Here is a 16,501-nt window from a genome sequence, read left to right on the forward strand (position 1 = left end):
CTGTTGAGAACAGGATCGACCGTAAAAGTTTTCTCATCTGAAAAAATGATGATGCGTCCAGATGAGCTCTTGATATCATTCAAGATTTTCTTGGCACGCTCAAGTCTGACTTCTCGCTGACGTTCTGTTAGCAGAGGGCGTTCAGTACGCCTCAGGGACTTTCCTCCAGCCCTTTTCAATGCCCTTGAAACAGTTGATGTCGACGTTCCCATCTTTCTGGCCATGTCGGCAATGGACCTGTTGGGAGTCCTCTTGAACACTGCCTTTACTTGCCTTGTTGAGACAGTGGGCTTCTTGCCAGCCCCAGGGGAATGCTTGAGATCACCCCCACCCTTCAAGCGCTTGGAAACGTTGTAAATTGTCTTCAACGAGGCCCCAACCTCTTCCTTAATGTTGTTATGAGGCACTCCCGCTCAGAGGAGGGCTGCAATTTCGATCTTCTTTGTTTCCTGATTGGGCATTGTCTCACGTGTGGAAGTTGTTACGCTCTCACAGGAAGGATTTTTGTTTATTTTAGCAGTAAAAATACGAAACAATCCGATTGGTTGCCAACAAAACCTCTTAAAAAAGTATATTTACATCATCGGTAAATAATTTTGCACGGCCCGGTACTTAAATTTAGGACCTTTACTTTCAGGACAACCTGCTAATATGAAAGGAAATACCTTACATATTACCAACTACAAAAATTTGCAGTTGAATAATTGCTTAGGAATAATAACTCGAGTGATTGATAAATAATAGTCAAATAGCAATCTGAGTCAATACAATGCATAAACATTAATTAATTCAATTTATAAAAGAATGTAGGATAACATGTGTAACATACGTAAGAAGAAACTCTTGAAAAGAATATGCCAAATTAAGTATGAAGCAGCAATTCCAATATCTAAAAAGTCACTAATATTCAGAGAGATACTTTGAAAAGTCTAAAAGAGTGCTATTAATGAGATTTTACAACGCAATAAGTATTACCATTGATACTAATCCGAAGTATTTTAAGCTTACCCTTTTTTTTAAGCAAGATAACTGAAGAGTGTATTTTCTTTTCCTAAGCTGATCAATATTTTTTTAATTTATGAGGAGTAAATTTCCTTCTCTATTACATTGAGGTATTAAACATTTATCTGTGCTCATAACAGATGGTTTTGTCACGGACCTATAATTTTGATTCCTTCTTCAACTCAGAATTGAATCGAGGATCGACAACGGAGTAATTCTTTACTATGCTCTTATTTATTTCCATCTCCGCCTCTTCACAGCTGCAAGTAGCTGATCTAATGGAACGTCATGACAGCTAAGCTTCTCCCTTCCAAAATATTATTTTTGTCACATTTTTTAACCAGCCCAAAATATTAACGACGTTTTTTAACTATATTGGCTTATTGGTACATCCTTACTAACAAGTTTTTACAAATATTATACAAGTTGAAATGAAAAATAAGACAGAACATTTTAAACGAGGATTACAATTGGGATTACGTAGTTATTGAAATTATATACCATAAGATATTTCATAATTATATATAATAACAGAGTGGTTTTGACATTTTTAACGATTTGAAATGGTACATTATGTAAATACCGTTTTAATAGTTTTATCATACGAAAATATATTGGGAAATATGTCATACCAACAAATCAAAATAAAATTAATTTTACTAGGAACATATTTGACTTAGACAAGCCAAAGTTTTACAAAATATTTTTAATTACATCCGTATTTTATTGTTTGAATTTATTTAAAGTTGGTAGTTTTTCTAAAAATTTCATTTGAATGTTTACAATACAGTTACTGGCTACTTTTTATTCTATTTTTTCATATTATCAAACATCCGTTTTCATTATATGTATCTAATTAGTATCTTCTTTCTACTTTCAGAAGTGAACGGAAAATATGCAGCTCAAGTCCTTATGTGTAATATCACACATCCTATACTTTATCCAACTATCAGGTAAAACCAAAATATAGTTTTCTCAATTTAATTAAACATTCATCTTTTGATATATACGGTCTAAAGAATTTATAAATAAATTCATCATCAAACTATTAACTTCTGTAGACTTTGTGTGTTTGAAGACATAGTCCGTCTTTTCCAGGATTAAATGCTATATATTATTTTAAATTTCCTACAAAGAAGAAAAACTTGGAATGCCATTCATTCCAAATCAAACTAACTGAAAAAAAATTAATAAAACTTTATTAATGAAGTTTATATTTTGTCAACTTATTAGCTTAATAAAAGTTTTTCGAAATAAATGTTGACATAATAAACCATAACATGGAAAACTATTTTAATTCCCCTTCATACTAAACATGTATAATTTTTAGAAAATTACTTTTGGGTTCCATACAATTTTTTTTATGTTTCATTTTATTCAAAATAAATGATTAATTTGTCAATTCTTCTCCAACTTTATATCAAGTAATAATAATAATGAATTATCCTTTTTTGTTAAAAGTACGAGAGATTACAAACCTTTGTTAGTAATAATACCTTTCATATTTCTAGAATTAGGCACTTTTAAAGTAATTTATAGATATATACAGGGTCTTACAGATAAATCTGGATAAAACAAGCTTTTGCTCAAATGATTTATAGATATATTTTGTTTAATATCAACTAATTAATTTAGATATAAGACGCTTAGGTTGGCGTTGATGAACCTTTTCAGGCTGGCCAAGAGTCTTATCTGATCGGAGATTATATTCTGTTCTTTGGAAGATTCCAATTAATTTACACCTCTTTATAACGTCATAAACTATGATCTTGGTGGACTTAGTCAGCTTGATGAAGGCTGCACCAGAAGTCCGAGATAGTGACTCTAAGATTTTCCTTCCTGGACACCATGATGTAAATTGTGTATGTGATCGCAATATGTTGGAACGCTTCATCAAATCAATACAAAAATACCGCTGCTTTAATCAAGTTACTAATTTAAATGTGGACCGATATATTGTATCGAATTTGTAAGATCGTACAAAAGTATCTGTATGAGGAAAAATTCTTACAAATTTCGATATTTGCTCCGATATTTTATATAATACAACCAGAAAAAAGAAAGGAATGGGAAGAAATTGTTGTTTAATTTTTGAAAGTAAGGAATGCTTAATACATAATGTAATGGCTTATAGATAAATGAATTAGTGCAATTATTAAGACATATTTACTTCTTAAAAAGAATACAATATAAATTTTGCCTCCTTGTTCATTACATAAGGTATAAAAAATCCAAGATTAGGTTGCATTTACAAGAGTTGTTAAGTTTATCTTCCATTTTTTAAACGATCCATATTGTATAATTATTGTACCGGGATCAAATTAATAAATTTATACTTTATAAATCTCACAAGTCAGCCTTTACAATAAATTAGATAATTAATCAACTAAGATTAAAACAATACTCAAATAAAAAATACTTTCAGGGATACAAGGACGTTTTGAAAAATACCCAATTTTTAATTTTTGTCTATCTCTTGTTACGACTTTATTGCGTATCTTTTTTTTGTGCTAAGTAACCTTTTCTTATTTAAACTATAGGTTTTAAAAAATTACTTTTAAATTCATAACATTAATTTATTAATTTACTCCAAGTAAATGAAATGTAGAATATTTTTATTTTTTGTATGAAGAATTAATGATTTGTTAATTATAAACCCTCTGATTAGTTTTTATTAACAGCAATACTATTATTTTACAGTAAGAAAGGTTTGTAATAGAGAGTAAATAACCTCTCGGATTTTTGTCTATTTGGAAGAAAAATAACTAATATGAAGCTTAATTACATTATTTCCTATATTGTGTCTGTCTCTACGTAGAGTCCTTTTCTAGTTTATTATTAATATTGGTTTGAGCAAACATTATAAAAGTATATCGAATATTCGTAGTTTACCTATTCATTTTGTATTTTTCCTGTTCTTCAATAATATGTCGTTGATGTGCACGGTATAAATAAATTTTCGACACTTAACCTCGACTAATTTTTGTCCAGTAAGATAATCAAATACGACTAAAATCAAATGACAAAGAAAAAAAAACAGCCCTCTTTTTAGATTCAAATAACTCCATAGAGGCCGTTGGAGCCTAAGTATCTTAATGTTCTGTTATTGGTCAGATGGAGTCTCACTGATTAAGTATAAGTAAGTCAACATTATAGCATTAAAATTACTCCATCTGACCTAGGAATTGTGTCTTTGAAGTCTATATACATAAAGTATAGTTCCTTCTATAGGATCGACCGACTATCGAACGTATGCAGTCTGTGTTCAAGCAAATAATTTCTCCTGAGCGCATTGTCCAACTTTTTTTCATGTCAATATTTAGAATTGAGTCTTTTATATCCTCAAATGAGCTCCAAAAAAAAGAATCCACACAATTTCGGGTACTTATACTAGTATTAAACACAAATAATAAACCACTCAAATATTTAACTTGATATTGAGAATAAGTAATTTCTGTATTTGTCATTTGTGTACAAATTGGCTAAAGACAGTATATAAAAATATATGAATTCAATGAAACAACAGGTGCAGATCCATATGACCAACTTTTCCGTCGAAAAGATCCTATAAATCGCGAATAGTCCAGATCTACAGAGCCACTCAATAAAAATTTTATATATTTCGGCATAAGGTATTTTTACCCTACGAGTTGCCCCTAAATTTCTGGGTGTACAAAAAGTTGTGAGACCTTATAAAAATACATTTTTTAATAGGTGTTGTTTATTAAATCTTATAGTTCTGATTATTTTTGAATCACTTAGAGATCAGCTACATGCTGTTTACAACATGCTGTAAACAAAAATTATGTATATGTCGTGATGGATGACAGAAGAGCCATCATAGGGAATTTAATCTGCGCCGGGAGGACAACCTCAGACATCATGAAGGCCTGAAACGTCAGCAAGGCCACAGTAAGTCGGGAGAGAAATCGTTTGACTGATGGGGACAACTTTAAGGGTAAACCATAGAGTGGAAGACCCACCAAAGTGAAGCCTGAAGACATCATGGAGGCCTTAAGGTCAACCCAACGATGAAAATGTCAGAGATTCCGAAGAAGAAGAAGGTACATCATTCTACTATGGACAGGGCCATCTGAATGGCTGTAGGAAGGTCGCTTAGAAAAATTGAGAGGCCATTCCAGTGCCAAAGTCATAAAAACTCCATTTTGAGGGAATGTCAACAACTCTTGATTGATCTGAAGTACAAAAGCAGCCGGGTAATTTTTTTCTCTCATGAAACTTACCATTGATCTCTTGTCTACAATATTATAAAATCAAGAATTTACGTACAACATTATCCCTTTCAATTACATATGTGTATTTTAATGACTACTTAGAGGCAGGTCTCAGTACTTTTTCTACACCCCGTATACAATATAATGAAAAAATAAAAACAATATGACTCTATCCAATTTGTTATTTATGAATAAACGTTATTAAAAGGATTAAATATTTAAAGAAACATTTAGAACTACTTTATCTAAATATGGTTAATAATATAAATAATTTAACTTTTATGCTCCTCCTCTTATTTTCTTCTTTTTTGCGGTGATATATTTTAGAATATTTAAAACACACAGTACAAGTATTCATTGACATTCTTTAATTACCGAATTCGTGTGGAATGTCATGTACATGAATATATATAATATACAGGGTGGGCAAGCTTTATATGGTGCCACTTTGGCGCGCTCTTTTGGCAGAGGACTTTTTTTGCTTTGTTAGATAGCTTGTTCAAACTTGCAAAAAAAGGAATCAATTGATGTATTCGTGTCCCAAATATTTGGAAAAGGGGGGAGACCTCCTTGGAATCCACACAAGGAGCGAAAACATAACAATTGCTCAATCTCTGAGACTCAGTGAGACGTTCATTCCCAAGATTGGGAGGGAATTGGATGCCTCCAAAAGGTGAGTTTGAGGCAACAGCAATGCCGAATCCCCTTTTAATACCAAAGACGAATTTATCAGTCGGAACAAAAATTAATTCTGGAAACTAAGCGGCAATGGCATGTTTGCGCTTTTGCCTCGTATTGCCACTGTAATTAAGGCTGGATGTGATTTGATTAAATTAAGTAAATTTAAATCCATCAAGCTTTCAGAATCTGGTTGCATTTTTTTAATCTGACGACTGGATAAAGAGAAAAGTACTTTTGAAAAAAAAATCTTTCTTACGCCATAGATAGCTTGCGCATCCTTTATATATGTGATATAAAAACAGAAAGAAACTACGATACGTTTTATTTAAAAAAATATATTTTTATTTTTGAAATAGTTACTTTCTGTTTATAGCTGTAAATAATTCCTACTAATCTTTTAGGAATTGTCACAAACTTAACTTGAAGTTTTATAAAATCCCCGACTATTATCAGAAGCATATGATAAATTCAATTCAAAGGTCATTTTGAGAAAAAATCAATTAAGTGAAAGCTCTAATCTATAGCTATAGTTTTTAATTATCTCAAATAATCCCGAAAAACTGATTATAAAGTCGATAATTGAGATTCTATGAAATAGCGGGTTGTTTATTTGTATTCATTAAGTAAAAAAAGGTATTGGAAATTTATCCTCATCTTGATGAATATTTAATACTGTTTTTGTATTGAAGTAACACATATATACACTTGAATACGACACCAGTTTTCGATTGAATACAAATCTTACCATATAAATTGAAAGAAGTCATTGAGAATATTATTGAATTTTCAACTGATGAGGGATTTGTTGTTAAAATTAAAAAGAAGATTTAATTTCTGAAATTCACAGTAAAGTCTCCATATTATAAAAATAGTTTAAAAGAATATTGATCCATAAAAAAATCCCTTAAACTCAAATCTATCTGTCAAAAAATATCAACTTCCAATCGGCTAGAAATGATTTTATAAATGATTTGACGTTCGAAATATAATTTATTCAAAATATAGGTTTTCTTTGTACTCATGTTGAATTACACTAACATTCTATTTTATAAAGTAAAACTAATTAATAATGTTGCTCTTGGGAAAAGAATAGGTCTAAAACATGCATTCATTTATTCATATTTATGTACATAATATCATCCATTCATAAATTATGATTAAAGGTATATACTTGTATAAATAAAATTATAGAATTAAAAAATTTGCTTATGAAATAATTTCCTCCTAGTAACATGTTAATGAATCTATCAAGTGGTATTTCATATTTATTAAAAATTTATGATTTTTCATATTTTAGCCTATACATGATTCACTTATGGGTTTCAATAGATATTTTTGAACTACACAAAGATGTATTATTATTAAACAAACGGCAAACAATGTCTTAATGTAGTTTTGGTATATCCCTTAATCTTAATTAAACATGTAGGAATTTTCTTCATGTACTAATGACTAATTGTACTAATTGTCTTTGAAACTAAAATTTAATTATAATGAATATGTTATTTTTAAATTAAAGTGTTAATTTTTCAACATTAGACGTTATTAATGATTAAGATAAGTATATTTTTTCAAAATAAAAATCTTTAATTAGTTTTAGAGAAGTAATAAGATTAGTAATTGTCCATCTACTAAAAGTTTTTTGTAAACCAAACAAAAAAATATGTTGCTTCAGTGATTATTATACATTTTTAGAGAAGTGTCTTATAAGGGGTGGCATACAAACGTTGTTCACCCAGATCTTCGCTGAGTGTTGAGGGCCAAATTTTAAAAACTGAGACATTCATACTTTTGAAATGTATTTCCTAGATCTTCTTTTTTTTTTTGTCAAAACTGGACAATTATCACTATCCATAGTGAGAAAAAAAATGGAGTTTTGAAGCTATATTCTGTAAAGTAAAAATTTGTGTTACAACCGTTTATCTCTCAGTTCAAACTTCCCTTCTTCAAAAGACAAGGAAAAACACAAGATTTATAAATCATAAAAGTTGTAATTTTGTTTCATAATGATAGTTCATATTTAAAGTTTTGTTTAGACAATTTTGAAAATCTTTTCACATTGTCCATACACTTAACTTTGGTATTTTAATATCCCGTGTTTGTTTGTTTTTTCTTTTGATTTAAATAACTTTTATATTATGAAAACATTTTGAAAAATCATATTTTTGTATATTAGAAATTGAAGTAATTAACTGATTTTCATGAATTCACCTATAAAAGCTCAAAAAATAAATTTAATTTAATATAAGCTTATGAAATATTATGTTAAGTCATTTTTGTAAATATTTATTTCCGATGGTATATGCATGTTCCAAACTTCTACAACACATGATAGCAACTGACTGTATTTCAATGAAAACATATTAATCTTGCCTCTAGAATGAAACTCCGCCTACTCGACTAACACTTCTACATCCTGATTGCCACGTATGATAAAAAGGAGGTCATGTTGCCCCACCCTGTACTCGTGATTGACAGTAACTTGATTTGTTGAATGCTCAGAGAATTATTGTAGCTGAGGGCTCACATATTGAATAAAACTTCTGCTGAGCTCTATTTTCAGATAATTTTGTAAAATAAATGTCCTCACAAAACCTCCCATTTAAATTTTAAAGTTTAAAAATCTATATCTTAGATAAACAAAAAAGGGATAATTTTGATAACTATTTTTTGATAAATACAAAAATACCAGCATAACAAATTTTATAAAATAAAATAAAAATTTATTTAATGTAAGAGAACGATTAATATCCGAACTAAATTCGATTAACATACTAATGTGCTGTATTTCTATAAGTATCACTAATTTATTAAAAAATATATATAGCATATGAACAATATCTATACTACCCTTTTAAATGGATTTAAAATATACAATCGCAAATATCAATATATTGGTACTAGGGCATTTCATTCATAGTAAGTTAGTTCCCTGTAATTTCATTCCAAGGTAATTAATTCCTTGTAAAATTCATCCCTGTGCATTTCATTCCCACTTTGAAGAGGGATATTTAGTGACGTCACAGAGTTTATGTTTCTAAACTACTCAATAGTTTTTGTGTAGGGCTGTAGAGGGAGGGCTGGGCATTTGCAGTCCGTACTGGAGATGATTAATGAGTCATCGATAAAAAGTGATAGATGGGAGACGGATATGAATGATTTATGGTGTCTACACCTTGGGAAATAAAAGAAGAAGAGAAATGCCGGGATTTACTTCTTTTTTCCAAGGTATAAATATTATACACGGATTGGAATTCCACTCCTAATCAATATTTTGATTTATCATTACGTCAGTTCTTATCGATAAATACTATAAATAATACATAACCATCTTCCATCTATCACTAGTCATCACTCATCTCCAGTACCCACTGCCCAGTCCTCCCTATACAGACCTATACAAAAACTACTAACTAGTTTAGAAATATAAAATTGGGCCTAGGAGGCTGCTGAAACTCTGCATGTGTAATGTTTGTAGAAATTTGTTTGGAAATTCGTCTGTATATAAATTTGACACATAAAAATGAATGTTTATCTGAAATATCTGTCATTCTTGGAATAATTTTTCATCAAACGTTAATTTTTAAGAAGAAATGCCACAAAACGATGCATTTTGGACATAAAATTATAAAACATTTTGCAAAAATGAATCAGTTATCGAGGGTTATTTTTTCGACGACATTATTATCCATAACTTCTTTTGTTTTGCATGTAAAAACAAATCTTGGTAGGTCTGTGTTACTCTTTACAATGCCAATAAACCACTTTTTCTTCTGCAAAATTAATGAAAAAAGTTTTTGTAAGTTTCTTCCTGAATTTCTATTTGCGATTTTTGACAAAAATAAAAGTCGAACTACTCATCTAGACCAATTTTTTACGCATGTCTGTAAAATAACCATAATGCCTGCCTTAGCAACGCTAAATAAACATTTACTAGTATTTTTTTTTTTTAAAGAAAAAAATCATTTATACTTCTTTTTTTGCTTTTGTGTGTTTTTCAGTTAATAGTTTAATTTAATGAGGTCAGCATTAAAAATGAACAAATTATATAAACAGTAAATATTTCAAGAGCTATTTACGACAAAGTAAAGTTATTGAATAAAAATTTATCAACAAATATATTTTGATATTATTAATATTTTTATAGATTATTAAGTTTTTATGATAACGCACACATATCACATTTTTATATGTACTCAAATATACCTACATAGATATTCCCATCCCTTACATATGTTAATATAATCATTATGTAATCTCTAATATTGTAATTCTTTCAACAGAAATCATTCTAATAATATTATTGTATTTATATAGTACGTAAATCTACACATAATATATCGTCTTATGTTGTATAATATATCATTCTCATTTTAATACAAAATCTATTAAAAATCATCACAAGAACGAAATAATTTTTTCAAATTTAATGAGAGCATCAAAGAAGAAAGCAGTTTCCTCTATACTCTTTATTATTGAATATAATATATTAATTTTTACTTTTTATCACATTTGGATAATGACATCCCAACATAATTTTTTTACATCATATATATACACACAGCCTGATATTTCATAGTCATATTGGAGTCAATTTCAGGCTTTTTATTCTAATTTGAGAGATAAGATAAGATACTCAAGAGTTTTAGTTTTATTTTGTAATATAATTTTTGATTTAAGATCATTTGAAAAAATTCCCGATATGGACATATTCAAATAAATTTATCAATTTTGGCTACTTTAAGTGGAATTAGCGGCTTACCCAAAATAAAAAACACAGGATTATTATATCAACTTTAAATATGTTGTAAGTCAACCTTAAAATAATCTTGAACAAAAATTTAGAAAATGTAAAAAGACCCATATTTTTTGGACATATTAGAGTCAATAACAGGCTTTGTATTCAAATTTGTGGGATAATTTATTATACTTAGGATTTGTATCTAAAGTGTAAGACCTTATGTATGAATAAAATTTAACTCAAATTTCAAAGAAAAAAAAAATCAGTACAGCTTGTTTTTGTGTTGACGAGCAACATATAGGGCAGATTGTAACTGTGAAAATGTACATTTTCTTGTTATTTCTTCTTTTTTTTTTTTAAATCTTTCTATGGAACAACACCGAAAGAGTATGATACTTGAACATGTTTAAGTAAAAATATGCATTCATCTAAAAAACAATGAAATTTTAAACAATTTAGAAAAGGTTTTAGATATGAATAAATGAATTTTTATAACTTTGTTTATATAAATAAGTTATCTTTAAAAATATATACATACTACTTTGATCAAAGGTTAGAACCTTTGATCATAACTGGATAAGGAGTGGAGGATGTTTTTTGTTATACGTATAACTCACAGAATCTACCTATATTTTCTTAAATCCAACAACACCCAAGTTTTTAAAGTAAAACCACAAAATATTAACAAAAGGAGCTTGATCCTTCTTTTTAGTGTTATTTTGGATAATTAAAGAACAACCGGTAGCACCCGTCATTGCCCAAAGTGATTAAGCATTGATTAATAATAAAATAAATTAAGGTAATATCGAAGATAACTCCATAAAAAATCCTCAACTATACTCTCGATTTTTCATGAGCCCACTCAAACGAATCAACTTAATACAATAATACTTTTATCAATTCATATGACGTGTTCTTTCTTCAAGAATGAAAGAATAATAATCAGAATTTGAGAAATTAAAAATACTATGTTGGATACTTTTTTTTAAGAGTGCTCACTACTGAAAACAAGTAAAATGCATTTTGACATAATTTATTTAAATCTTAATATATACGCACATGAATTATAATTTATATGAAAAAAACAATAACAAAAACAAACAGAAATATTGCAGTCATGTTATACGCACATGACTGCAATATTTCATTACTACGACTATTATATTATGCCTTGAATAAAAATATTTATATGATTTACATCGGGTTGCACCATTACAGTGCACCCTGTATACACGTTCGATGTTAAATGCAAACGACTGCAATATTGCATTAATACGACTACATTCTTATTTCTTAGATCAAAATATGATTAGGATATACATGATGGATTACTATATACAGTACTCTTTTTCACATATTCAGATATTTATACAGTGTGCGGGAACGATTCATGCAGCAGGATTTAAACTATTTTAGAGCTATTTCAAGTTACATGAGCTTATTTTATAATCCTATTAAAAACTTTAAAAAAAACATTTGTATTACGATCGAGAGCAACGATGGTGGTTTAAATAAAAAGAATATCTAACTTGTTTCACGCCAATGACATTTTCAGGGTCATGGCTGCTCAGAAAGGCCCGTTTTCAAGGTGAAGAAGCTGAAAAGGGAGAGCTTGAGCCTCATATGGAGCCCTGGCAGCGGTGTTTTCAACAAAATGAGGTCTCCAGCCTTTTTGGATTCGGTGAAGGAGAAGAAATTAATACTTGAAATTTTATTTTCAGAAAAATAAATATTTTTCTGAAAACAACTATGAATCTTTTTAATTTTTTTCAAAAATTTTAATTTATTGATATTTTTTTACAAAAAAAAACCCCGAAACCATTCCCCCGCAAATTATAATCCGGCGGTCGATCCTGAAGGGATTGTAGTCAAGAGACTTTTGACCGCTGTCTAGTCCGAACTTGAACCTCCTGGACTATGGGGTGTTGTACGGCATTAAGAGGAAGACTTGTGGTCTACATGAGCAAGGACTATGTGATCTTTTGTTCCTTGGATAGCAAGAACCCCAAATAACTTATGCAAAGTTACTATAAAGAAAGCGGTTTTTTTTGCTTTGTAATTTTGTATCATCATATAACATTGAAAAAAAGCTTTAATTGATAGTGCTTCAAAAGTAATATCGAATGTCATTTTTTTTTTTTTTTTGATAAAGCTGGAATTCCTGTTCGTAGTAAACACCATATCATTTTTACAACGTGAAAAGCTTCATGTTCGGTGTCAAAATCTTAAAAAGCTAATTAATTGTTTAAAGATCAATCTGATATATGATATTAAACTCGTTAAAAAAATTTCGACAATGCACATTTAGACTTTATTAGTCAAAATGTATGTAATATATACACTATATATTTTTAAAGTCAAAAATAAATTTGTATGGGATTATGGGACTAGGCTTTTCCACGATATCTTTTGGAATTATGTATTGTTGGTTATTCTTTGAGACAATGAAAAAAAGATAAAAATATATAAAAAGTATATTTTCCATGCAAAAATGTGGTAAAATAAATCCCTCAATATAGAACTTCTGTTTTTTTGATAAGAGAAAAAAAACAATAAATGTACACACTTGGTGGATGGATGGAAATGTAGACATATATTTTTTTGATATAAATCTACATGCATTCAAAAATGAAAATAAAATAAACATAACTTTGCATTATATTTTTTAAAAACATTATTATATTGTAAATACAAAGATAATTTTCGGATAAGTCAACTGCCACATAATGTTTTTCAAATAAAAATGAGATGAAAAACATATAATTTATTACTTGTTTTTCTTTTTCCTTTACAAGTTATCCCTATAAATACACAAAAATTTATTTTAGGACCGAAGTCTCTAAAAAGGGATTCTTAAGCTTGTTACATTATGTACTTCCTAAGAAAAAATTAAGATCCCCATATATATAAACATTTGAACATATTTTGGCAAAATGTTACGTACATTTTTTATTTATTAAATATAATTTATAAATCATATGAAAAACGTATTTTTTACAATTTATTTATAAAACACCACCCCTCTACTTAATCCTTTTAGTATCATAGTTTAAAAATCACTTCCCTAAAAGTATTTTCTTGTATCTCAACTTGATTTGTTCTTCAGATATCTCGTTACAAGAGAACAATATAATAGTTTTAAATTGTAAGTATTTTCGCTATGTAAAAAAGAAGCCAAAAATCAACATGATAACCCTGACAATTCTATAAAAGAGCAGCTAAGATATTATGATGTTTCATTAAATAATCTATATGCAGCTATGGTCAGGGAGGATAAATAAACAAGAAAATATGTAGGAATTACTTGAATGGCGATCCTCGATTCTACTTTGAGTCAAACAAGGACTTCTAGTTGAAAAAAATACTCAAAGTTACTTTACGTCTATTTATAAGTAAACGAAAATGTTCAATCTGGTTTCGTATATATCAGTGATAGCTTGTATGAATGTTCAATACTCAGGAATTAAATAATAGTGATGGTAGTACTAGATAAAGGAAGTTAATTCTTCTTATGATGGCACAGAAAAAAAATTAGGAGTTCATTACCAACACCTTAGCACATTTTATGATCCATGATAATTTTGAATATGGGCAACTTTAAAAAATAGCGAAAACTCTAACATATCGGCAGGAATTACTCCAATATCGATTTATATGAGGACACACACTAGGCATTACTTTGTACTTAGATGTTCCCTCCTCAAGAATTAAGTAATAAATATAAAAGCTTTGGATAATGAAAAACCCTCCTGATATTAATCAATAACTTCCAAGAACTAATAATTTTGAACTATTTTGAAGTGTGATATACTTTAAACGCATACAGAGAATATTTTGTTCATGATTTGTCCTGCATCATTTTGAATTTTTCTATTAATGATAGTCATTATTATATTTTACCCGTAAAAACATTATAAGACAGTCAATTTTGGTATCATCTAAATAGTTACAGAAATTTTACTTAAGGAAAGTGTCAAAATCCTTCGTTAGAGTAATTTGTTATTTTGTCAAGCATCAAGGGTTTATTTTTTCACAAAGGTATAGATATCAAAATTATTATTTTAAAGTTTCAGCCTTTAAAGGTCTTGTTTATGACCTCTCAACCTGTTTGACTAATAAGATTTTTAATTTATAAAAAATAATTAATTTTAAAGATATTTAGTTAATTAGTTGCAATAGATGTGCATCTCCGTTTGCAAACGCTTAAAAAAAATTATCACAAAGGTTGAAGGTCTCAATGGTCAAATAAAAGACATTGCCAATTTTGAACTTGGTATGATAAAAAAATTTAAACTTACTGCAGTCGACACATTTAAGAGGGTTGATGAAAAAAAACTTTGGGATTAGATAGGGAGACTCTCTGAAGTTTTTAATTCTTACCTATAATCTAACCCAGATGATAGTGAGGCTTAAAAAAAGTTGAGAAACTTTAAGTGGGCTTGGAGATCTTCTAACTATTCAATAAAGATTATTGGAGACCCGTCAAATATGCCTCAAATTATTCATGTTGATGGCAACTTGGTTAACTTAAGATTTAGTCGAGTAAGGGAACAGTGTCAAAAATGCTTCCATTTTTGTAATTCCAGGATGAAAGGCTTCAGATTTTTGAATATAAATCTGTTCTTATCCAATAGGATGCTCTTCTTCCAGAAAGAGAGTTGTCTGGAGCTTTAATTGAGAAAAATGAATCAACCACCAATAAGTATTTAACGACACCCACATAAAATTCTAATGAAAGTGTTCCTATATCTTTAGAAAAACTCAATAAGGTTGAAAAACAACTGCGTTAATGATATTGATGAAGAAGATGAGACCCATGGATCATACGCTGCAAATTTTTTAACTGAATCACATGATATAACAGTTTAGGTTTATAAACACGAAAATGTGACTTAAGATGAGCTGGAAGGGGAATTAGTATCAAGGACTTGGAAAAAATATTCCAAGTAATACACGAAATTAAGTCCCAAAGTAAGAATTTGGTTTCTACATGTGAAGAGAAATTAATTAATACATTAATCAAAATAGAAATCACTACACCAATATTATACCCTAATCCCCATACATATTGTACGGATTAAAATATAAAAATGTATAAATTTTATCATAGTTTATATAATATATTCAAAAAATGTAATTTAAAAACAACTTTAAAAAAAGTTACATACTTCATTATCTCTTCAGTTCCAATACCGTTTACTACATATACTAAAAACTATATAGATATTTATTTATATAGCTTATACCATTAAGTTAAAAGTGATGATTCCAATATACTTAACATATTTCAACAATATATTGCATATGAATAAATTTACTGATGAACTATCCAGTGTATATTTTATATACACTGGATACATCGATGAATAAATGTATATGGTATTCTTTTTCAAGCAAGTTGTATGTATATAACTAAATAAACAATATTTACAATACATCATGTTGAACAGCTATTTTTCATGCTATACACTTAAAAGCATGTTTGTTTGTACGTGAACAAGCTATGAATGATCATTCAAAATTATAGCTGATGAAGTTATATTGGAGACAAAAAAAATAATTTTCCTAATAAAAATGAGAAACTATTTTAAAAAGTACAGTTTCTTTAATTTGTCTACTCTACGAAATACATACAACGACTCAAATATCCAACCAACTATAACCACAAAATTTAAAGCATATGGAAATGCACAATATCGTCGAATGAATCAATTATTTTAATTAATTTTTCTCGAAAGTATTGAATAAAAATTAATTTTGGAGAATAAAACTATTTTTTTTTTGCGGAGAAATATTTTTGTAACATTGTAGTCAGTTTTTAATTGTTTTGTTTTTTTTAATT

The 16,501-nt window shown here is 28.7% G+C and overlaps 1 protein-coding gene across 2 annotated transcripts in view; it reads left to right on the forward strand.

The window, feature by feature from the left end:
• Nucleotides 1–16,501, forward strand: part of LOC121129797 (neural cell adhesion molecule L1.1) — a 297,246-nt gene that overhangs the window by 138,916 nt on the left and 141,829 nt on the right. For both annotated transcript variants that reach the window (XM_071893367.1, XM_071893368.1), the window contains one exon: nt 1,883–1,955. In XM_071893367.1, the coding sequence (XP_071749468.1) occupies nt 1,898–1,955 (58 nt within the window). In that variant the 5' untranslated portion in view covers nt 1,883–1,897. The remainder of the gene's footprint in view (nt 1–1,882; nt 1,956–16,501) is intronic.

Source organism: Lepeophtheirus salmonis, chromosome 14, assembly GCF_016086655.4.
Source record: "Lepeophtheirus salmonis chromosome 14, UVic_Lsal_1.4, whole genome shotgun sequence".
Lineage (NCBI taxonomy): Eukaryota > Metazoa > Arthropoda > Copepoda > Siphonostomatoida > Caligidae > Lepeophtheirus > Lepeophtheirus salmonis.